At 57.2% G+C, this 24,172-nt stretch overlaps 3 protein-coding genes and 1 long non-coding RNA gene across 4 annotated transcripts; 2 read left to right on the top strand and 2 right to left on the bottom strand.

Annotated features, from left to right (window-relative positions):
• Positions 1–33: 33 nt before the first annotated feature.
• LOC133263358 (uncharacterized) lies at positions 34–1,390 on the bottom strand. Its single transcript, XR_009741477.1, has 3 exons — positions 1,345–1,390; positions 232–298; positions 34–139 (listed from the first exon to the last, which is right to left on the bottom strand). It is a non-coding gene; the product is annotated as an uncharacterized LOC133263358 (long non-coding RNA).
• A 510-nt stretch (positions 1,391–1,900) lies between these two features.
• Positions 1,901–4,403, top strand: LIN37 (lin-37 DREAM MuvB core complex component). Its single transcript, XM_061443114.1, has 9 exons — positions 1,901–2,000; positions 2,585–2,660; positions 2,743–2,793; positions 2,971–3,000; positions 3,069–3,166; positions 3,653–3,828; positions 3,946–4,068; positions 4,155–4,228; positions 4,322–4,403. Exons 1-9 carry the CDS (start codon positions 1,967–1,969, stop codon positions 4,401–4,403), a joined length of 744 nt encoding a protein of 247 aa, XP_061299098.1. The 5' UTR covers positions 1,901–1,966.
• Positions 4,404–5,611: 1,208 nt separating this feature from the next.
• On the top strand, positions 5,612–10,210 carry ETHE1 (ETHE1 persulfide dioxygenase). The gene is given in 8 exon segments (XM_061443097.1): positions 5,612–5,697; positions 6,140–6,151; positions 6,154–6,286; positions 7,230–7,375; positions 8,292–8,421; positions 9,457–9,546; positions 9,948–10,064; positions 10,148–10,210. Coding segments are annotated over 8 exon segments (762 nt in total). The 5' UTR covers positions 5,612–5,616; the 3' UTR covers positions 10,201–10,210.
• Positions 10,211–10,574: 364 nt separating this feature from the next.
• On the bottom strand, positions 10,575–13,470 carry LOC133263365 (ly6/PLAUR domain-containing protein 3-like; the record flags this gene model as incomplete). Its single annotated transcript, XM_061443113.1, has 4 exons — positions 10,575–11,278; positions 11,436–11,573; positions 12,398–12,577; positions 13,245–13,470. Coding segments are annotated over 4 exons (1,248 nt in total), but the record flags the coding sequence as incomplete, so codon positions are not given.
• Positions 13,471–24,172: the final 10,702 nt, after the last annotated feature.

Below are 24,172 nucleotides of genomic sequence, written 5' to 3'. Positions count from 1 at the left end.
AGTCCAGGCACGACTCTCACAATGGAGCGCTATGGAGGGGGGTGCAGTGCATGATGGGAGTTGTAGTCTGGCAGGCGCCATCTTAGTTCCCCATCAATGGCTCTGGTGCGGGAGGGCGGCCAGGGCGGAGTCCACAGCCCTGGGGGGGGAGGGGGGGGGGAAGGATGAGTGTAAGGGGTGGGGCTTGAAGGGCATGGGCGGGGCTTAAGGGTTTGAGGGGCAAGGCCTCACCTCAGGCTCTGCCACAGGAGGCGGCGCCGGCGCCGGAGCAGCCGCAGGATGGGATCGACCGGAGCGGCTGTGGGGCAGGAAGGGATGTATGGGACCCATAAGTGATGCCCAGACCCATAATTGATCTCTAAGACCCATAAGTGACCCACAGACCTGGGCTGTTGTCCTTCAGGGGCCGCAAAGCACCCTGGGAGCTGCTGCTGATTGGCTGCGGGGTTTCCTCAGGGTCACGTGACATCAAAGATGGCTCTTCCCGCATAGGGCTGTGGTCCTCCAATGGCAACCCCTGGTGCAAAGTATCCTGGGAGCAGTTTCTGATTGGCTGTGAGGTCTCATGGGGGTCATGTGACTTCACACGTGGCACCTGCTGCAAAAACTCATGGGAGTTGCCCTCTTTAGGCCTTGAGGGCTCACTGGAGTCAGGTGATGTCCAACATGGCTGCCCCCACAATGGCTCCTGGGAGCTGCTCCTGATTGGCTGTGGGGCCTCACAGGGGCCACGTGATCTCGAAGGTGGCTCCTGCGGCAGATGCTCACGGGAGGCCTCCCTCGTAGGCTGCAAAGCATCATGGGAGCAGCACTCCATAGGCATTGATGCCTCGCAGGGGTCACATGATGTCCGACATGGCTGCCCCCACGGCAGCTCCTGGGTGCCTCTCCTGATTGGCTGTGCTGCACTAAAAGGATCACCTGACCTCCAGCAAGGCCGCTGCAGAGCGTCATGTGAGCCATCCTTCATTGGCTGCGAGGCCTGCTCCGCATCACGTGACCACAAAGAGGGTGTCCACCGCAGGGGCCCTGCAGCCTCCCAGGGGTCATGTGACGTCCAACATGGCTGCACACGTGAGAGCTCCTCTGCGGCCTCCGCCCTCCTCCGCAGCCGCCATTGAACGAGGGGGTCCCCGGTGGGGGCGGGGTCAGCGGAAGGGGCGGGGTTAGGACAGGGGGCGGAGCCTGCGCGGGGGGCGGGGCCTCGTCGGAGGAGGGCGGTGCTGGGGGGGAAGGGGTGGGGTGAGGAAGGGAGCGGGGCCTCGCTCTGGCCTCACCCCCTGTGCCACTGCTGACCAATGGAGAGCCCTCTTGAGGCTCACGTTGGGGTCACCCCTCCCTTACCTCCTCCGCAGCAGCCAATCCGTGCGCTCCTCCAAGCCCAGTTCCTGCTCAATGATGGGGGAAGGGGGGGGGGGTACGGCGTGACGTGGCAGTGACGCTGGAGTGACGTCACCGTCCCCCCAGCCCCACACTTATGGGTCCCGCCGAGGCCTCACCCGCTCCATGGGACGCGCAGGCCCCAACGCTCCTTCCCGGCAACCTCCGGTCTCTCGTTGCCAGGCAACGGCGCTTCCGGTTTACCCGGCACCGCCCACTCCGCAGCATGGCGGCGGCGGCGACCGCAGGACTACGACTCCCGTCGTGCTTTGCGCGGCATCGCGGGCGCTGATTGGTTCCAGGGGAAGACAGGCGGGAACGGCTGCCAATAGGAGGAGGAGCAGCGACTACAACTCCCGTCATGCGTTACGACCTGGACACCGCCCTCCCGCCCCTGATTGGTTGCTAGAGGAGATGGCCTGGGCTGGCGGCCAATCAGACGCCGAGGAGCGGCGGCGGCGGCTGAGGGGAGCGGAGCTGTGAGCGGCGGGAAAGGGGGGACCCATAGGGCCCCATAGAGCCCCATAGACCCATATAGGCCCCCCATAGGGCACCACAAGTTGCGGTCCCCCCCTCTTCCTGCGCCATGTTGGCCGTGAAGGTGAAGGTGGAGAAGCCAGGTGAGTGCGTGCGTGCCCCATAGCCCCCCAGAGCCCCCTATGGGAACCCCAATAATCCCCATTACCCCCAGTTCCTTCCATTACTCCCTTATTACCCCTCAAACCCCATTTAGGCACCCCATAATGCCCGTCCCACCCCATTGTCCCCCATTACCCCCCCTTTAACCACCCCATATCCCCCTAATCCCCCCCAAACCCCTTTAGGGACCCCATAATGCCACCCCACCCCATTGTCCCCCATTACCCCCCCTTTAACCACCCCATATCCCCCTAATCCCCCCCCCCAAACCCCTTTTAGGGACTCCATAATGCGCCCCCCCCATTTACGCCTATTACTGCCCCTTTAACCACCCCATATCCCCCCCATTACCCCACTATTTCCCCCCCCGCAACACCTTTAGGGACCCCATAATGCCCCCCCCCACATCCCCCCCATTACCCCCCTATAACCCACCAAAGCCCCCTTTAGGGACCCCATTTGCCCCCATTGTCCCCCGTTACCCCCCCTAAACCCCTCTATTGGGGTCTCCCTCAGCCATCCCATAATATCACACACACACACACCCCCCACCCCCCCCCGATAGAGCTGGAGGCTGCGGCTGCCCGGAGCCGCTTGGATTCGGTGCTGCAGGAGCTGATGGAGCGGAGCCGGGGGCCACGGTGAGGGGGGGACCCCAAAATGGGGGGGGGGGTAAGTCCTTTGGGGCCCCCCCCTTGAACCCGTATTGGTTTTGGGGTGCAGCGAAGCCATGGAGGAAGAGACGGGAAAAGCACCTGGAGATGCAATAACCAAGTAAGGGGGGGCCTGGGGGTTCACCCCACTTTTGGGGTCCCTTATGGGGGGTTCACCCCCTTTTGGGGTCCTATAAGGGCTCTATGGGAGGCAGCACCCCCCATTGTGCCCCATGGGGGGGGTCAGGACCCCCCAATTGCTTCCTCCCCCCCCCATTAACCCCTTGTTTCACTGCAGGGAAGCATCGCCCAGCGCCCCCGGGAAGAGGTGAGGGGCGGGGCTTAAAGGGGGTGGGGATTAAAGGGGGGGGCTTAGGGGAAGGGGCGCGGCCTGAGCCGTGCCCCCCCCCCAAGGCCCTCGGGCCGCTTCTCGCAGCAGCGCAGGAAGAAGCGCCGGGAGGCGGAGGAGGGCCCGGACCCTGTGCAGCGCCCCAGTGAGTGCATGGGGGGGACTATTGGGCTGCCCCATAGAGCTACAGGTGCCATGGACATGCTACGGGGTTGCCCTATAGCAGTGTGGGGGTGATGTTGGTGAAAGCTAATGGCTATGGGGCTGCCTCATAGCTCAATGGGGTGACACACATTGGCTATGGGACTGACCTGTAGCTGCTATGGGGCTGGGAGGGTCTCTGTGGGGCTGGAGACACTCTCCGCCAGCGTTCTATGGGGATGAGAAGGTCTCGATGGGGCAGGGGGTGCCCCACACATCGATATGGGTCTGGGAGGGTCTCTGTAGCTCAGGGATGGGTTCTATGGGGCAGAGTGTGTCTCTGTGGGGCTGAGGGTGTTCCTGTGGGGGGTGTTCTATGTGGTTGAGAGTGTCACTATGGGTTCTTCTCTGTATCTAACTTTGTTTCTTCCTTTCTTTCCCCCATTTCCTATGGCTTTGCCCCACACCTTGCTGTGGGGCTGCCCCATAGACACATACGTGATCAAGCTCTTCGACCGCAGCGTTGAGCTGGGGCAGTTCCCTGAGGGGACCCCCCTGTACCCCGTGTGTCGTGCCTGGATGCGGAACTGCCCCACAGCTCCTGCCCCACATCCTGCCCCCCACACGGCTCCAGCCCCACACACCGCTTCAGGCCCGCGACCGCAGGTCAGAGCCCAGCAGCCTTCTATGGGGCTTGGGGGCACCCCAATGTCTCGCTATGGGGCAGAGGGGGTGCAGGGCCCCCCTGACCCCCATATCCTTTGTGGTCCCCCCCCACCCCAGGCAGCTGCAGGGAATGTTGGAAAGGGGCAGGACATCTACGAGCTGCCCCCTCCCGCCCCCCCGGGGCCCCCCCGGATCCCCTCCCCCCTGGGGCCTGAGGAGGGGGCGCCCCCCCCAGACCAGGTAAAGAGGCACCCCCCCATCCCTGGATGACGTCGTCGTGGTGATGTCATCCCCTGACATCACACGTCCCCCCACCTGACCCGCAGCTGCCTGACCCCGCCCCCCCGATTTCATCTCTCATCTACAAGAACATGGAGCGGTGGAAGCGTGTGAGGCAGCGGTGAGGGGCGGGGCTCAACGAAGGGCGGGGCTTAACGGGGGGGGGGGCTAATGGAAGGGGGCGTGGCTAACGTTAAAGGGGCCGTGTCCACAGGTGGCGGGAGGCGGGGCAGCGGCAGCAGCAGCGCTATGGGCCCAGCCTGAGGCTGCTGCGCCTCATCTACGAGCGGCAATAGCCCCTATGGAACCAAGCCCCAGTGGAGCTACGTCCCGTATGGAGCCACACATTCCCTATGGAACCACGTGGGGGGGGGGGAATTTGCACCCATTGGACATGCCCCCTTTGCTGAGCCACGCCCCCTTAATAAAGGCGGTGGACCCTCACGTTAAAGCCTGGAGTGGTCAATCGGGGGGGATTAAGGAATGGGGGCGGACTTGGGGGGCACAAGGGGCAACTAAGGGTCACTTGGGAGTCAGGAGTTGCCCTTTAAGGTGCAATGGCCCTTAAAGTTGCCCCTTTAAGGCCATTGCCCCTTTAAGCCATTGCTCCTTTAAAGCTATTGCCCCTTTTAGCCATTGCCCCTTTAAGCGTGTTGCCCCTTTAAGCCATTGCCCCTTTAAGGCCATTGCTCCTTTAAGGCTACTGCCCCTTTAAGCCATTGCCCCTTTAAGGCTATTGCCCCTTTTAGCCATTGCCCCTTTAAGCGCGTTGCCCCTTTAAGCCATTGCCCCTTTAAGGCCATTGCCCCTTTAAGCCGTTGCTCCTTTAAGGCTACTGCCCCTTTAAGCCATTGCCCCTTTAAGGCTATTGCCCCTTTTAGCCATTGCCCCTTTAAGCCGTTGCGCCTTTAAGGTTATTGTCCTTTTAAGCCATTGCCCCTTTAAGCGCATTGTTCCTTTAAGCCGTTGCGCCTTTAAGGTTATTGTCCTTTTAAGCCATTGCCCCTTTAAGCGCATTGTTCCTTTAAGCCGTTGCGCCTTTAAGGTTATTGTCCTTTTAAGCCATTGCCCCTTTAAGCGCATTGTTCCTTTAAGCCGTTGCGCCTTTAAGGTTATTGTCCTTTTAAGCCATTGCCCCTTTAAGCGCATTGTTCCTTTAAGCCGTTGCGCCTTTAAGGTTATTGTCCTTTTAAGCCATTGCCCCTTTAAGCGCATTGTTCCTTTAAGCCGTTGCGCCTTTAAGGTTATTGTCCTTTTAAGCCATTGCCCCTTTAAGCGCATTGTTCCTTTAAGCCGTTGCGCCTTTAAGGTTATTGTCCTTTTAAGCCATTGCCCCTTTAAGCGCATTGTTCCTTTAAGCCGTTGCGCCTTTAAGGTTATTGTCCTTTTAAGCCATTGCCCCTTTAAGCGCATTGTTCCTTTAAGCCGTTGCCCCTTTAAGGCTCCTCCCCTCCGCTCTCGGCCCCAATTAAAGGCGCCGCGTCTCTCTCCACTTCCGCCCCCCCCGTCATGTGGTTGCACCGCGTCCCCGCCGCCATCGCGGCCCTTCGGGGCTACGGCACCGCGGGGAGGCGGCTGCTGCTGCGGCAGGTCCCGGGGGGAAGGGGGTCCCGTGGGGGGCCCTGGGGGGGGTGGCCGTGGACGGGGTTCGGGGGCGGGGGGGTGACCCGGAAGTAGGGGTTGGATAAAAGTCATGTGATGGGGGGGGGGGGGCTGGGGGGGGCATACTAGGGGTCACCGGGGGGTCATAAGGGGGGTGTCACATTATTATATGGGGATCATATGACGTTAGCATTGGAGTGCTGTGTTTTCCCCTGTTGTTCCCATGATGTTCCTGTGTCGTTCCCATGTTATTCTTCTGTTGTTCCCACGTTACTCCGTGTTGTTCCCATGTCGTTCCCATGTTATTCCTCTGTCATTCCCACGTTATTCCATGTTGTTCCCATGTTGTTCCTGTGTCATTCCCGTGTTATTCCTCTGTCATTCCCATGTTATTCCGTGTTGTTCCCATGTCGTTCCTGTGTTCCCGCAGCTCTTCGAGCCTTCTCCTCCTCCTCCTTCACGTATGTGCTGGCGGACGCGGGCTCGGGTGACGCTGTCATCATCGACCCCGTGCTGGAGACGGTGCCCAGGGACACGCGGCTGCTGCGGGAGCTGGGGCTCAGCCTGCGCTACGCAGGTGAGGGACCCCATGGACCCCCAGAGACACCCATACTCCATAGACCTATAGACAGTAGTCCCATAGAACCCCATAGACACCCACAGACTCCCACAGACACCCATAGACACCAATAGACACCCAGAGACAGTCATAGGTAGACACCCGTACAACCCCATAGACACCAGTAGACACCCATAGAACCCCATAGACACCAATAGACATCCATAGAACGTCATAGACACCCATAGACCCCCATAGACTGCCATAAACACCCATAGAACCTCATAGATACCCATGGACACTAATACCCATGGACACCCATGGAACCCCATAGACACCAATAGACACCCATAGACAGACACCCAGAGACACCCATAGGCTCTCATAGAACCCCAGAGACACCCATAGACACCCATAGATCCCCATAGACACCCATAGACACCATGTAACGCTCCATAGACACCCACAGACCCCTATAGACACCACGTAACACCCCATAGACAAGACACCCAGAGACACCCATAGAACCTCATAGACACCCACAGACACCCATAGACCCCCACAGGTGCCCATAGACACTGCATAGACACACGTAGCACCCCACAGACACTGCGTAGACACCCATAGTGCCCCACAGACAGCCATAGATACTCATAGCCTCCCACAGACACTGCGTAGACACCCCATAGCACCCCATAGACACCCTATCCATATCCTATAGCACCCCATAGAGCCCCATAGACAGCCACAGACAAACCATAGACCCCCATAGACACCCCATAGTCTCGACCCTGCCCCTAAACCCACTCTAAGGGGGCTTCGGACCCCTCCCTGTGCCCTGTATGGGGGCTTGGACTCCCCATTAACCTTATAGAGGCCTTGGTCCCGGCCTGGCCCCCCCACCGCTGAGCCCCCGTTGGTCTCTCCCGGTGCTGACCCCGCCCCCTTTTCCCTCCCGCAGTGAACACCCACTGCCACGCGGATCACGTGACCGGGTCTGGTGCGCTGCGCGCGGCGCTGGGGTGCCGCAGCGCCATTTCGCGGGAGAGCGGCGCAAGCGCGGACGTGCTCCTGCGCGATGGGGACGAGCTGCGCTTCGGAGCCTTCGTGAGCCCCATAGAGACCTATAGGGACCCATAGGCACCCATAGAGACCCATAGGCACCCATAGAGACCCATAGAGACCCATAGGGACCCATAGGCACCCATAGAGACCCATAGGCACCCATAGAGACCCCATAGAGACCCATAGGCACCCATAGAGACCCATAGAGACTCATAGGGACCATAGAGACCCATAGGGACCCATAGGCACCCATAGAGACCCATAGGCACCCATAGAGACCCCATAGAGACCCATAGGCACCCATAGAGACCCCATAGAGACCCATAGGGACCCATAGAACCCCATAGAGACCCATAGGCACCCATAGAGACCCCATAGAGACCCATAGGGACCCATAGAACCCCATAGAGACCCATAGGCACCCATAGAGACCCCATAGAGACCCATAGGCACCCATAGAGACCCATAGGGACCCATAGAACCCCATAGAGACCCCATAGAGACCCATAGGGACCCATAGAGACGCATAGGGACCCATAGAACCCCATAAAGACCCCATAGGGACCAATAGAGACCCATAGGGACCCATGGAGACCCATAGAGAACCATATAGAACCCATAGACATCCTGTAGAGACCCGTAGAGACCCATAGAGATCCATAGAGACCCCACAGAGACCCGAGACCCATAGAGACCATAGCACCCATAGGGACCCTATAGAGACCCATAGTGACCATAGAGAGCCATAAAGACCCATAGGCAGATGCCCCATTGAACCCTATGTGGGGAGACACCCATTGATCCCTTTGGGGGGGCCATTGACACCTGTGGGAACCCACTGAGCCCTAGCAAGGACACTCCTCATTGAATCCTATGGGGGGGCCCACATTGAACCCTATGGGGGGGCTGTGGTGCGGGCGGAGCCTTCTTAGGCCACGCCTCCCCCCCCCCCCTGCAGGCGCTGCAGGCACGTGCCAGCCCCGGGCACACGGCCGGGTGCTTGACGCTGGTGCTGGACGATGAATCCATGGCGTTCACCGGGGACGCGCTGCTCATCCGGGGCTGCGGCCGCACCGACTTCCAGCAGGGCAGGCACTGGGATGGGGATGGGGATGGACATGGACTGGGATAGAGTGGGAGGGGATGGGGATGGACTGGGATAGAGTGGGAGGGGATGGGGATGGACTGGGATAGAGTGGGAGGGGATGGGGATGGACTGGGATAGAGTGGGAGGGGATGGGGATGGACTGGGATAGAGTGGGAGGGATGGGGATGGACTGGGATAGAGTGGAAAGGGATTGGGATGGACTGGGGTAGAGTGGGAGGGGATGGGGATGGACTGGGATAGAGTGGGAAGGGATGGGGATGGATTGGGATAGAGTGGGAAGGGATGGGGATGGACTGGGGTAGAGTGGGAGGGGATGGGGATGGACTGGGATAGAGTGGGAGGGGATGGGGATGGATTGGGATAGAGTGGGAGGGGATGGGGATGGATTGGGATAGAGTGGGAGGGGATGGGGATGGACTGGGATAGAGTGGGAGGGGATGGACTGGGATAGAGTGGGAAGGGATGGGGATGGATTGGGATAGAGTGGGAAGGGATGGGGATGGACTGGGATAGAGTGGGAGGGGATGGGGATGGATTGGGATAGAGTGGGAGGGGATGGGGATGGATTGGGATAGAGTGGGAGGGGATGGGGATGGATTGGGATAGAGTGGGAGGGGATGGACTGGGATAGAGTGGGAAGGGATTGGGATGGACTGGGATAGAGTGGGAGGGGATGGGGATGGACTGGGATAGAGTGGGAGGGATTGGGGATGGACTGGGATAGAGTGGAAAGGGATTGGGATGGACTGGGATAGAGTGGGAGGGGATGGACTGGGATAGAGTGGGAAGGGATTGGGATGGCCTGGGATAGAGTGGGAGGGGATGGGGATGGACTGGGATAGAGTGGGAGGGGATGGGGATGGACTGGGGTAGAGTGGGAGGGGATGGGGATGGACTGGGATAGAGTGGAAAGGGATTGGGATGGACTGGGATAGAGTGGGAAGGGATTGGGGGGCACTGGGAGGAGCTTGTTGCCATGGTGACACCCCTGCCCCCCCCCCCCCCCCCCCCCCAGGCTGTGCCCGCACCCTGTACCGCTCCGTGCATGAGAAGATCTTCACCCTCCCCGATGAGTGCCTGGTCTACCCCGCGCACGACTACAATGGTGGGGGCACTTGTGGGTCACACATGGGTCACCTGCGGGTCACTTGTGGGTCACACATGGGTCACCTGCGGGTTACTTCTGGGTCACTTGGGGGTCACTCATGGGTAACTTGTGGGTGGCTTGTGGGGCACTTGGGGGTCACTCGTGGGTCACTTGGTCACTTGTGGGTCACTTATCGGTCACTCATGGGTCACTCGGTCACTTGAGGGTCACTCGTGGGTCACTCGAGGGTCACTTGTGGGTCACTTATCGGTCACTCATGGGTCACTCGAGAGTCACTTGTGGGTCACTCGAGGGTCACTCGAGGGTCACTCGTGGGTCACTTATCAGTCACTCATGGGTCACTCGAGAGTCACTTGTGGGTCACTCGTGGGTCACTTATGGGTCACGCCTCCCCATAGGGCACACGGTGTCCACGGTGGGGGAGGAGCGGCGCCTGAACCCCCGCCTCACGCTGAGCCCCGACGCCTTCGTTGCCCTCATGGAGGGGCTGCAGCTGCCCCGCCCCCGACGCATGGGTAAAAGGGGCGGGGCTGAAGGGGAGGGGGAGGGGCTAAAGGGAAGGGAGCGGGGCTCTGACGGCTCTCCCCCCCTCCTCCAGACGAGGCTGTTCCAGCCAATCTCCGCTGCGGGATCCAGGATGAGCCTGTTTAGCCCCGCCCCCTCTGGCTAAGCCCCGCCCCCAGGGATAAGCGCCGCCCCCCAGTAAAAGACCAGTCCCCCCCTTGTTCCACCGCAGCCCTTTATTGCCCCATAGCGGCAGATGTGGGGGGAAGGATGTGGGGTGCCCCATAAGTGCCCCACAGTCTAAAAGGAGGCCTGGAACGTGCACTTATGGGGCAGCTTATGGGTTGGTGGGGGGGTCACTTATGAGGCACCCTATAAGTGCCACTTTTACTTGGGGATGCCCCATTGAACGGAAGGGGGCAGGAGGGGCACTGATGGGGCAATCTGTGGGGTGGGGAGGTGCCACTTACGGGGCACCTGTCCCATGCAGTGCCCCACTTATGGGGCGCCCCATAGAGGCCTTAGAGGAGGAGGAGCAAGAGGAAGGGGAGGGGCCACAACCCCGCCCCCAGAGGGTGGCTCTGCCCCACAGGGCCCTTGACGCCATCTTTGCGCTCCAGGGGGTGCCCCGCGCGTCCGGCGGCTGTGCTGGCATCAATGGCAGCTCCGTGGTGGTCAACAGCAGCCACGGCTGCCATATCGCCTGTGGTGGCCGCCATATTGGCCATGGTGGCCGCCATGAGACTTTTGGTGGCCGCCATACTGGATTTGGTAGCAGCCCCATTGGCTACGGTAGGCACCATGCTGCCTCTGGAGGCAGCCACATTGCCTTTGGTGGCCGCCACGTTGGCTACAGTGGGCGCCATATTGCCCGTGGAGGCGGCCATCTTGGTTTTGGCAGCAGACGCGTTGCCCGTGGAGGCGGCCATCTTGGTTTTGGCAGCAGACGCGTTGCCCGTGGAGGTGGCCATCTTGGTGGTGGCCTTGTCCCCCCCAGTGCTCCCATTGCCTTTGTTGGGCCCGGCCGTGGGGCCGTGGGGCTGCGGGAGGAGCTCGAGCCGGGGCAGGTCGGGGGCGAAGAGGCTGCGGTTCCCTACGGGGCCGTTGCAGAGGTCCCCGGCGCAGCAGGAGCCCTCCAGCCCCACGGCGTCGTCCCCTCGGGGCTCCGGGGTGCAGGTCGGGTCCCGCACGCAGCCCCGCACCTCCCGCCACCGCCGGGACCCACCTGCCAAGGGGGGCGATAGCGGACGTCAGCCCCATAGCTGCCCCATAGGGGAGGTGTTACAGCCACCAGGCCCCATAAGGGACCTATAGGGCGCTATGTGGTCACCATGGTGACCAATGATGCCTTACCCCCCCCCCGCTCTCCCATTGGCTCTCACCCAGCGTCACGGTGACGTTGCCATGGAAACAGCCGCGGAGGTCGCCATAGCACTCCACGATGGTGGGGGCGGAGCAGGGCCCGTCGTCAGGGCAACCAAAGCAGCGCAGCCCATTGGGTGCCTGGGCCGTGACGTTGTCTGGGGGGGCGGGGCCAGGGATGCTCCTTATACCAACAATTCTCACCCCCATTGCCCCCCATTGCCCCCATTACCACCGTTACTCCCATTGCCCCCCATTACCCCTATTATCCCCATTGACCCCATTATCCCCATTGACTGCATTACCTCCATTACCCCCATTACCCCCATTCCCCCCGTTACCCCCCATTCCCCCATTGCCCTCTTTACCCCCCATTACCCCCCCTACCCCATTACCCCCATTCACCCCATTACCCCCCTTACCATTACCCCCATTACCCCATTACCCCCTTTACCCCCATTCACCCCATTACCCCCTTTACCCCCATTCACCCCATTCACCCCGTTGCCCCCATTGCCCCCATTCACCCCATTACCCCCATTCACCCCCATTCACCCCATTCACCCCATTACCCCCATTCACCCCCATTCACCCCGTTGCCCCCATTCACCCCATTGCCCCCATTCACCCCATTCACCCCATTGCCCCCATTCACCCTGTTGCCCCCATTCACCCCATTCACGCCATTACCCCCATTCACCCCATTCACCCCCATTCACCCCATTACCCCCATTCACCCCATTCACCCCGTTGCCCCCGTTGCCCCCATTCACCCCATTCACCCCATTGCCCCCATTCACCCCATTGCCCCCATTACCCCCATTCACCCCGTTGCCCCCATTGCCCCCATTCACCCCGTTGCCCCCATTGCCCCCATTCACCCCGTTGCCCCCATTCACCCCATTCACCCCATTGCCCCCATTCACCCCATTGCCCCCATTGCCCCCATTCACCCCGTTGCCCCCCCGTTGCCCCCCGTTACCGGGCAGGGGCAGGGCGCTCTCTGTTCCCATGGGCAGGGCCCCGTTGCAGGCCTCGGCCCCCCCCCGGCACTGGCGCCTCCGCACGAAGACCACGACCCCCGGGAGCTCGAGGGCGCGCGCCAGGGACCCGGGCTGGCCCCGCCCACAGCCCCGCCCCCCCAGCGCCAGCCGCCCGTGGCCTGCGGGGAACAGCGCCCCCTGCCGGTGAGCGCGGGCCTCGGCTTCCAGCCCCACATCTCCCCATAGCTCAGCCCTGCCCCACATCGCCCCACAGGGCAAAGCCAAGGGTTCCAGCCCCACATCTCCCCATAGCTCAGCCCTGCCCCACATCGCCCCACAGGGCAAAGCCAAGGGTTCCAGCCCCACATCTCCCCATAGCCCACCCTCTGCCCCATATTGCCCCATAGAGCAAAGCCAGGGGTTCCAGCCCCACGTCTCCACATAGCCCACCCCTTGCCCCACATCGCCCCACAGAGCAAAGCCAAGGGTTCGAGCCCCACATCTCCCCATAGCCCACCCCCTGCCCCACATCGCCCCACAGAGCAAAGCCAAGGGTTCGAGCCCCACATCTCCACATAGCCCACCCCCTGCCCCATATTGCCCCATAGAGCAAAGCCAGGGGTTCCAGCCCCATATCTCCCCATAGCCCACCCCCTGCCCCACATCGCTGCATAGAGCAAAGGCAGAGGTTCTAGCCCCACATTGCCCCTTAGATCAAAGCAAGGGGTTCCAGCCCCACATCTCCCCATAGAGCAAAGCCAGGCTTCCCAACCCCGCATTGCCCCATAGAGCACCAGCCCCACATCTCCCCATAGCCTACCCCCTGGCCCACATCTCCCCACTCACTCCATGTGACACTGGCCAAGGCCTCAGCGCAGACGTTGCTCTCCGGGGGGCAGGTGATGTTGATGGCCGCATGGCAGGTCCCATCCTCTGCCCCACAGCTCAGGCACTGCAGCCCCACAGCGCCTGCCCCACACGTGTGTGTGTGTGTGTGGGGCGGGTGCTCACAGGCCTCACCCTGCCCCTGGGGATGCGTCTCGGGCGACGCTTGACCTGTCCCAGCCTGTCCCTGCCCGACCCACAGCACAGCCCCTGCCCCATAGAACCTGCCCCACAGCCCTCCAGCACACCTCTGCCCCACAGCTCTGAGGCCTGACAGCCCCTTCCCCATAGTCTCTGCCCCATTGCCCCTAACACTGCTTTGTTCCTGCCTCATAGCAGCTCACCCCCATAGCCCTGAATCCAGACCACCCCCCCACCCCATAGCTCCTGCCCCATAGCCCCCTGACACCCCTCCCTTCCTGCCCCATAGCAGCTCAGCCCCCCCATAGACTTTAACTTTGAGAACCTCCCTGCCCCACAGATCCAGCCCCACAGCCACCTGACAGCCTCTGCTACTGCCCCATAGCAGCTCAGCCCCATAGCCCTGTGCCCTGAAACCCCCCTGCTTCACAGCCCCCATGACACCCCTCTGCCCCATACCCTCAGCCCCACATACCTGAGTCCTGACACCCCCCACCACAGCTCCTGCCCCCCAAGTGCCCCCTTCTCCCCCTTAAGTGTCATGGCTGAGCCTGCCCCCCTTATTACCTGGCAGCAGCAGTAACAGCAGAGGGGTCCCCCCTGTAGCCCAGCCCCACATCTTGGCCTGACCCGTGCCATGGGGATGAGCTGTCCTCATTTATGGCAGCGAGGAAGAGGTGGGGCTGGGGTGGGGGAGCCCCGGGGCTCCACGCCCCATAGCTCTGTGCCCGCCCCATAGATGGGCTCCCGCTCCATAATGCCCCACAGAGAAGATCCCACATCACAGAGTGGCTCCCTGCCCCATAGAGCAGCACCTTCCCCATGGCCTGTCGCCACACCCCATAGTACAACTGCTGCCCTATAGCACAGCTGCTGCCCCACAGTGCAGCTCGTGCCCTATAGAAGAGCTCCTTGCCCCATTGCACAGCCCCGTGGCAGCACAGGGGATCTTTTGCCCGTAGCTCTGCCCCATAGCTCTGCCTCATACCAGAGCACCCACATCCCTGCCCCATAGCGCTGCCCCATAACCCCACCCCACATTTCTGCCCTGTGGCCATTCCCATAGCCCTGCCCCATAGCTCTGCCCCACAGCCACACCCCACAGCCCAGCCCAGAGCTGGGTGAGTCACCCCCCAGGTGAGTCACCGCCCATAGCAGGGGTGGAGGGAGGGGCAGCGCCTCACCCTGCCCCACATGAGACCCTCCCCACCCCCTCACACCTGAACCAATGAGCGTAACCCAGCATCATAGCCTTGCCCCACAGCAGAGCACCCATAGCCCTGCCCCACAGCATACACTCCATAACCCTGCCCCATAGCATAAACCCCATAAACCTGCCTCATAGAATAAACCCCACAGCCTTGCCCCATAGCAGAGCGCCCATAGCCCTGCCCCATAGCAGGGTACCCATAGCCCTGCCACACAGCATAGAGACAATAGCCCTGACCCATAGTAGAGCACCCACAGCCCAGCCCCATAGCAGAGCACCCATAGCCCTGCCCCATAGCATAAACCCCATAGCCTCCCCCCCCCACCCCACTGGGGGGGCATTCCAGGTCCTCAGTGGGGTGGGGGACCCAGACCGCCAGAACCCCTGTAATTCCCCATAGACGGGCTCAGGGGGGACCGGGGGATAATGGAAGGCAATAGGGGGGCAATGGGAGGTGTCAGCTGCTCTGGGACCCCCTCAGAGCCACTTCGGTTCCCTCACTTTTGCCTTAGAAAGTACTGGGAAAGAGGGAATTTCATCCCAATGGGCTGAACTGGGCTGAACTGGGCTGAACTGGGCTGGGCTGAGCTAAACTGGGCTGGGCTGAGCTAAACTGGGCTGGGCTAAACTGGGCTGAACAGGGCTAAACTGGGCTGGGCTAAACTGGGCTGAACAGGGCTAAACTGGTCTGAACAGGGCTAAACTGGTCTGAATTGGGCTAAAGTGGGCTGCGCTGGGCTAAACTGGAGTATACTGGGCTAAACTGGTCCAAACTGTGCTGTGTTGGGCTGTATTGGTCTGAACTGAAGGCCACCATCATCACCACCACCCCACCCACCAATACTGGCCCAGTCTGCAACAGCCCTCTTCCTCCTTCAAAGCTCCTCAACATTATGTTTTCCTGTTCCAATCCCATAGTAGAGTCCAGCACTGAGCCTCTCCTTCTCTCCAGGTCCTAGGAGTACAATAGAGACAAATGACCACAGTGCTTGGAAAAAGTGACCTCAGCAACTATCATTTCTCTCTCCTGTTATTTCACTACTCACCCACTAAACTTGAAAGGTTTTCCATCCCTTTATTCTAACGTGTACACCCCTTGGAAAACACTAACAAGAAAGAAAAAATACAGTTTTATGAAAATGACAAGACCAAGAAATAAGTTGTTACTTGGGTGTTCTAAGCATGGCTCACCTTGGCTAAATAACCTGAATGTCTTTTTTCACTTAAAATGGGAAAGCAAGTCTGAGCCAGGGAGTCTGTGTTAGCCTCAATGTATGATTTGTGTGGATGTGTGAGTCAGTGAATGCCAGGTTGAGCCCAAGTCTGAGCTGGAGTGTCTGTGCAGTTTAAATACATGAGACTGAACCAGTCTGTGTGGAAGCAAACCCATGTGAGTCTGAGCCCCAGAACCTGAGACAGAAAAACCCTGTGTGGTCTGAAACCAAATATAATTCAGAGCCTAACTGCATAAAAGTGAAGCTGTGCAGTCTGTGAGTTCTGAATGTAAATGTAAGGCAGAAAAAGAAGGCCAAAAAGGTAAAGCCAGAAACCAAAAGAGCCAGCTGTACCTTGTCAGGCTGTATTTACCTCAGCTGCTGGTTTGACCCACCCCTGAGCCAGGGCTGTGAGGGAGGGGCTGTGGGTAGGGCCTGGGGTATATAAGGTACAGCTTCCAAACAAGGAGCTTCTATAGGGTTTGGCTCTCTTGAAGGTAAGGTGTTTGGGAGTTTTGTGGATATCATGCTTTGTGCTTTGTTTCTGCTTTTGTTTTTGGAGCTCTTTGAAATGATTTTTTCCTAGCTAAATATTTTAAGCTACCTTAGTATTTATGTGTGCATGTACCAGTAAACTCTTTTGTGCTGTGGTTTTCTTTGAGGTGCTATTGTTATTGGTGGTTTTGAGCTAAGCAGATTTTTTTGGTTGCTCTCAGGCACAGAAGTTATGGCAAGGTTTGTTTTTGTTCTCATTCCTTCTCTTTTCTCTCTGTTTGTTTTTGCATATGATGGTCATGGTTGTGGTTACTGAATGTATATACTAGTTATATGACTAGGAGATTTTTCAAGGGTGCCTTTGGGTCTGGGCTCTTATAAAAGCTAACTTGAATGCTTAGGTTTAAAGAAGACCAAAGCAGAACATTAATGTTGTTTTGGGATGTAGAAGCTGTTAAAGAAATGGTGATTTTTGGCAGGGAAAGGTTTAAGAGTGGTTTTTAGCTTGTTTATTTCTCACTTTTAAAGTATAGAGGGCGCTGGTTCTTTACAGTCTGATGTAGTTAGTATTTCAGGGTGTTTGCCTCTAAAATGTTATGTGGCTGGATTTCTGGTTTCTGTTCTTTTTTTTCTAACTGCTGTTACTGCAGATGATGGAAATGAATTGGGTGGGTGCAGTAAACACCCAGGTGCATAGTATGGGATATCTGCGCAGTAATTTTGGCTTGAGACTTAAAACACTATAAAAATTAAGCAGAAAGACTAGTTTTTGTGAGAACAGGGGTGGGAACAGGATCAGGATAGCAGGAATAGGTCTGAAATGTGCCATAGGGATGGGAAGAAGAAAGTGGGGCATTTTATAGCACGATCTTACAGTGGGTTGGGTAGTACAGCTTGTCTGCTCAATGAGTGTATTTGATTGTGATCTGTGTTGGTGCTTCCACATCACTGCTAGGACTAAAGGTGCTAAGCCTGCTCTTTAGACCTTGTTCTTTATATCCTGACTGCTTGTGTTGGTTGTTTAAAAGTGTGTCAGGCATTTTTTTTCAGTCTTTACAAGCATAAAGCAGAGCAGAGCTTTTCCTGCAGTCAACCCATTAGTAGTCTTGTGGGGCATTGCTCCAGGTTGCTTTTCCAGCTGTGAGGAGGTAAGGGGTTTGTGTGTGTGTGCGGTAGCTTAGAATTGAGAAGAACATGTTCAGTGCTTTTAGTGTTTGTGTTTGCCATTGCAGGTCTTGCCCTGGACCTCTGGAGTCGGATGAGAGCTTGAGGTGAGTGAGGGAGGTAAGGAGAAGGATTGTGGGGTCGGTCACTTTTGCAAGAACCGTGGTCATTGTCTTCTGTTGCACTCCTAGAGCACGGAGGGCAGGAGAGACCCCAGGTCACTCTGTGGAACGGCTTTGGGACAGGCAAGCGCAGTGTTGAGGAGCTTTGGAGGAGGCCGAGGTTTGGTAAGGAACAGGCCGGGCGGGATGGCTGGGGTGGTGGAGATGAGGGCCACCACAGGCTGTTCCCTGTTTTTGGTTTGTTTCTGCAGATGATGAAGAGGAACTTGTCAAGGTCTGCAGCATGGCTGGCGTCTGCCGTGGGAGTTCTGAGCAGTGAGGTTGCCTCGAGACGCATGGGACTATGCAAGCTAAGTAGAGGGATTGCTTTAGGAGGCAAGGGGGTGGGAGACAGCGTCAGAATGGCAGGAAGGCGTTTGAGATGTATCATTCCAATGTAGTGTTTGATCCAGAATGTCTGAGAAGACGCTTGGAGGTGGCTGGGAGGGGAATGGTCAGTTTTAGTGAAGGTAGTGCCTGGGAGTTAAATACCAGGATGAAAAGGTGCCATTTGTGGGGCTTAAGTCTGGGGTGTCGTGTCAGGGTCAGTAGGTAAGGGTCCGTGGTGAAGCAGGCAAGGGTGGGAAAGTAGTGTTTGTTGCCTTTGGCTCCTCGCAGAGAGTTGTGCTGTGGCTGCTTCAGGCGAGGTCCAGCTTTGGTTCCTAGCCAGAGAGTTGTGCTTTAGAAGTGCCTGGAGAAGTCCTGAGCCTGGGAGACCTTCCTAGATACGGTTGGCCGCTTCTTGCGACGTGGGCTGGCCCCCTGCGTAGCAACGAGCGTGCGTTTTTGTGAGTATGAAAGCCCGAGCCTCGTGCTGTGTGAGGGAGGCAGAAGCTCATGCCAGCCAGGTGAAGGTTGCCTGCGCGGGGACGCCCGCTAAGGTTGGGCCTGCCACCTCGCACTGCCATGACGACTGTCGGAGCTGTTTGCTGATGGTCTTCCCGGGGTCCTTGGGGTTGGTAAGATAAGGAACCAGGAGAAGCATGCTTTGCTATCTGTATAGTTTTCTGTATTAATAAGCTAGCTGTGAGTTTTCTGCTTTTCTCTGGTTTTCTCTTACCTGGAATTCTTGAACTCTGGAACATCTGTGGTGGGGTTTTATAATCACAGTGTAGTTCCCTCCTGTTGGTGAGCTGTGTGAATGGACCGAATAAGCTTGGGTTTATGAGTCGGGGCCAGAGAGCCTGCTTGGGAGTGGGTGTGATAGTCTATGTAGAGTTAGTGTCTGAGGCAGAGGGTATGAGGGTCTGTGTTGAGATTGACAGGCATACACAGACTCCTATTCAGACAACCCAGGTGTCAGTGTGAGCTTAGGCTGAGTCTTAGAGGCAGATAAAGCTTTTCCTTGGCGTTGCTGTGAATAAGGCCAGGTTGTTCTTGCAGATGGCGAGATGGTTAGCCCTGTGTGAGAGGCTGATGGAGGAGGGTTGAGCTGGGTGATGGAAGCAGGTGGGTAAATTTTGTGTTTCAGAAGGAAGCTATGCCTTATTCTCCTGGCTGGCTTATGACTTGCTCTGTGTTTTTAAATTAATAGGTTTGGAGCGTGGTGCGAAGCAGAGCTGGGTGCCCCTGAGCTGTCTTGGACTAGGTGAGTTCTGCTTATCAGACTGAAGCAGCAAGTGAGTGAGGGTCTTGTGGTTTTTGTGAAATTAAAACCAGCTTTTCATGTTGTGTTCTGCAGGGGGTGCCCAGGATCAAAGAAGAGAAGGGAAGGCGTGCAAAGTCCAATGGAGGAGTAGCAGAGTGACGGGAGAGGGAGTGGGGAGTTGGTGAGGGGAGGGTGTGACTTTGAACCCTCTCTCAGGGTTTGTCTGTTTGCCTTTGTGTTTCAGGTGCTGCGGGTATCTTGGGAGAGGTGAAGGTGCCAATGTTGGAGGGCTGTGAGGAGGTAAGGGGTTTGCGTGTGTGTGCGGTAGCTTAGAATTGAGAAGAACATGTTCAGTGCTTTTAGTATTTGTGTTTGGCATTGCAGGTCTTGCCCTGGATCTTTGGAGTCGGATGAGAGCTTGAGGTGAGTAAGGGAGGTAAAGAGAAGGATTGTGGTGTCGGTCACTTTTGCAAGAACCATGGTCATTGTCTTCTGTTGCACTCCTAGGGCACGGAGGGCAGGAGAGGCCCCAGGTCACTCTGTGGAATGGCTTTGGGACAGGCGAGTGCAGTGTTGAGGAGCTTTGGAGGAGCCCGAGGGTTGGTAAGGAACAGGCCGGGCGGGATGGCTGGGGTGGTGGAGATGAGGGCCACCACAGGCTGTTCCCTGTTTTTGGTTTGTTTCTGCAGATGATGAAGAGGAACTTGTCAAGGTCTGCAGCATGGCTGGCGTCTGCCGTGGGAGTTCTGAGCAGTGAGGTTGCTTCGAGACGCATGGAACTATGCAAGCTAAGTAGAGGGACTGCTTTAGGAGGCAAGGGGTTGGGAGACAATGTCAGAATGGCAGGAAGGTGTTTGAGATGTATCATTCCAATGTAGTGTTTGATCCAGAATGTCTGAGAAGACGCTTGGAGGTGGCTGGGAGGGGAATGGTCAGTTTCAGCGTAGGTAGTGCCTGAGAGTTAAATGCCAGGATGAGAAGGTGCCATTTGTGGGGCTTAAGTCTGGGGTGTCGTGTCTGGGACAGTAGGTAAGGGTCCGTGGTGAAGCAGGCAAGGGTGGGAAAGTAGTGTTTGTTGCCTTTGGCTCCTCGCCGAGAGTTGTGCTGTGGCTGCTTCAGGCGAGGTCCAGCTTTGGTTCCTAGCCCGAGAGTTGTGCTTTAGAAGTGCCTGGAGAAGTCCTGACCCTGGGAGACCTTCCTAGATACAGCTGGCCGCTTCTTGCGCCGTGGGCTGGCCCCCTGCGTAGCAACGAGCGTGCGTTTTTGTGAGTATGAAAGCCCGAGCCTCATGCTGTGTGAGGGAGGCAGAAGCTCATGCCAGCCAGGTGAAGGTTGCCTGCGCGGGGACGCCCGCTAAGGTTGGGCCTGCCACCTCGCACTGCCATGATGATTGTCGGAGCTGGTTTGCTGATGGTCTTCCTAGGGTCCTTGGGGTTGGTAAGATAAGGAACCAGGAGAAGCATGCTTTGCTATCTGTATAGTTTTCTGTATTAATAAGCTAGCTGTGAGTTTTCTGCTTGTCTCTGGTTTTCTCTTACCTGGAATTCTTGAACTCTGGAACATCTGTGGTGGGGTTTTATAATCGCAGTGTAGTTCACTTCTCTTGGTGAGCTGTGTGAATGGACAGAAGAGCTGTGAGAATAAGCTTGGGTTTAATGAGTCAGAGGCAGAGAGCCTGCTTGGGAGTGGGTGTGATAGTCTATGTAGAGTTAGTGTCTGAGGCAGAGGGTGTGAGGGTCTGTGTTGAGATTGACAGGCATACACAGACTCCTATTCAGACAACCCAGGTGTCAGTGTGAGCTTAGGCTGAGTCTTAGAGGCAGATAAAGCTTTTCCTTGGCGTTGCTGTGAATAAGGCCAGGTTGTTCTTGCAGATGGCGAGATGGTTAGCCCTGTGTGAGAGGCTGATGGAGGAGGGTTGAGCTGGGTGATGGAAGCAGGTGGGTAAATTTTGTGTTTCAGAAGGAAGCTATGCCTTATTCTCCTGGCTGGCTTATGACTTGCTCTGTGTTTTTAAATTGGTAGGTTTGGAGCGTGGTGCGAAGCAGAGCTGGGTGCCCCTGGGCTGTCTTGGACTAGGTGAGTTCTGCTTATCAGACTGAAGCAGCAAGTGAGTGAGGGTCTTGTGGTTTTTGTGAAATTAAAACCAGCTTTTCATGTTGTGTTCTGCAGGGGGTGCCCAGGATCAAAGAAGAGAAGGGAAGGCGTGCAAAGGCCAATGGAGGAGTAGCAGAGTGACGGGAGAGGGAGTGGGGAGTTGGTGAGGGGAGGGTGTGACTTTGAACCCTCTCTCAGGGTTTGTCTGTTTGCCTTTGTGTTTCAGGTGCTGCAGGTAACTCGGGAGAGGTGAAGGTGCCAATGTTGGAGGGCTGTGAGGAGGTAAGGGGTTTGTGTGTGTGTGCGGTAGCTTAGAATTGAGAAGAACATGTTCAGTGCTTTTAGTATTTGTGTTTGGTATTGCAGGTCTTGCCCTGGATCTTTGGAGTAGGATGAGAGCTTGAGGTGAGTCAGGGAGGTAAAGAGAAGGATTGTGGGGTCGGTCACTTTTGCAAGAACCATGGTCACTGTCTTCTGTTGCACTCCTAGGGCACGGAGGGCAGGAGAGGCCCCAGGTCACTCTGTGGAATGGCTTTGGGACAGGTGAGGGCAGTGTTGAGGAGCTTTGGAGGAGGCCGAGGTTTGGTAAGGAGCAGGCCGGGCGGGATGGCTGGGGTGGTGGAGATGAGGGCCACCACAGGCTGTTCCCTGTTTTTGGTTTGTTTCTGCAGATGATGAAGAGGAACTTGTCAAGGTCTGCAGCATGGCTGGCGTCTGCCGTGGGAGTTCTGAGCAGTGAGGTTGCTTCGAGACGCGTGGAACTATGCAAGCTAAGTAGAGGGACTGCTTTAGGAGGCGAGGGGGTGGGAGACAATGTCAGAATGGCAGGAAGGTGTTTGAGATGTGTCATTCCAATGTAGTGTTTGGTCCAGAATGTCTGAGAAGACGCTTGGAAGTGCCTGGGAGGGGAATGGTCAGTTTCAGCGTAGGTAGTGCCTGAGAGTTAAATGCCAGGATGAGAAGGTGCCCTTTGTGGGGCTTAAGTCTGGGGTGTCGTGTCAGGGACAGTAGGTAAGGGTCCTTGGTGAAGCAGGCAAGGGTGGGAAAGTAGTGTTTGTTGTCTTTGGCTCCTCGCCGAGAGTTGTGCTGTGGCTGCTTCAGGCGAGGTCCAGCTTTGGTTCCTAGCCCGAGAGTTGTGCTTTAGAAGTGCCTGGAGAAGTCCTGAGCCTGGGAGACCTTCCTAGATACGGTTGGCCGCTTCTTGCGCCGTGGGCTGGCCCCCTGCGTAGCAACGAGCGTGCGTTTTTGTGAGTATGAAAGCCCGAGCCTCATGCTGTGTGAGGGAGGCAGAAGCTCATGCCAGCCAGGTGAAGGTTGCCTGCGCGGGGACGCCCGCTAAGGTTGGGCCTGCCACCTCGCACTGCCATGACGACTGTCGGAGCTGGTTTGCTGATGGTCTTCCCAGGGTCCTTGGGGTTGGTAAGATAAGGAACCATGAGAAGCATGCTTTGCTATCTCTATAGTTTTTTTTTTTGTCTTAATAAGCTAGCTGTGAGTTTTCTGCTTGTCTCTGGTTTTCTCTTACCTATAATTCTTGAACTCTGGAACATCTGTGGTGGGGTTTTATAATCGCAGTGTAGTTCACTTCTCTTGGTGAGCTGTGTGAATGGACAGAAGAGCTGTGAGAATAAGCTTGGGTTTAATGAGTCAGAGGCAGAGAGCCTGCTTGGGAGTGGGTGTGATAGTCTATGTAGAGTTAGTGTCTGAGGCAGAGGGTGTGAGGGTCTGTGTTGAGATTGACAGGCATACACAGACTCCTATTCAGACAACCCAGGTGTCAGTGTGAGCTTAGGCTGAGTCTTAGAGGCAGATAAAGCTTTTCCTTGGCGTTGCTGTGAATAAGGCCAGGTTGTTCTTGCAGATGGCGAGATGGTTAGCCCTGTGTGAGAGGCTGATGGAGGAGGGTTGAGCTGAGTGCAGGTACCAGGTGGGTAAATTTTTTGTTTCAGAAGGAAGCTATGCCTTATTCTCCTGGCTGGCTTATGACTTGCTGTGTTTTTTTAAATTGGTAGGTGCGGAGCGAGGTGCGAAGCAGAGCTGGGTGCCCCTGAGCTGTCTTGGACTCGGTGAGTTCTGCTTATCAGACTGAAGCAGCAAGTGAGTGAGGGTCTTGTGGTTTTTGTGAAATTAAAACCAGCTTTTCATGTTGTGTTCTGCAGGGGGTGCCCAGGATCAAAGAAGAGAAGGGAAGGCGTGCAAAGTCCAATGGAGGAGTAGCAGAGTGACGGGAGAGGGAGTGGGGAGTTGGTGAGGGGAGGGTGTGACTTTGAACCCTCTCTCAGGGTTTGTCTGTTTGCCTTTGTGTTTCAGGTGCTGCAGGTATCTTGGGAGAGGTGAAGGTGCCAATGTTGGAGGGCTGTGAGGAGGTAAGGGGTTTGTGTGTGTGTGCGGTAGCTTAGAATTGAGAAGAACATGTTCAGTGCTTTTAGTATTTGTGTTTGGTATTGCAGGTCTTGCCCTGGATCTTTGGAGTAGGATGAGAGCTTGAGGTGAGTCAGGGAGGTAAAGAGAAGGATTGTGGTGTCGGTCACTTTTGCAAGAACCATGGTCATTGTCTTCTGTTGCGCTCCTAGGGCACGGAGGGCAGGAGAGGCCCCAGGTCACTCTGTGGAATGGCTTTGGGACAGGTGAGTGCAGTGTTGAGGAGCTTTGGAGGAGGCCGAGGTTTGGTAAGGAGCAGGCTGGGCGGGATGGCTGGGGTGGTGGAGATGAGGGCCACCACAGGCTGTTCCCTGTTTTTGGTTTGTTTCTGCAGATGATGAAGAGGAACTTGTCAAGGTCTGCAGCATGGCTGGCATCTGCCGTGGGGGTTCTGAGCA

The sequence above is a fragment of the Pezoporus flaviventris genome, unplaced genomic scaffold (assembly GCF_033815535.1).
Source record: "Pezoporus flaviventris isolate CSIRO_AGI_PZ_B2104156 unplaced genomic scaffold, CSIRO_AGI_Pfla_v1 ptg000292l, whole genome shotgun sequence".
Classification (NCBI taxonomy): domain Eukaryota; kingdom Metazoa; phylum Chordata; class Aves; order Psittaciformes; family Psittacidae; genus Pezoporus; species Pezoporus flaviventris.
Note: the sequence above shows the minus strand (reverse complement) of the source record. Positions and strands in the feature narration are given on the sequence as shown.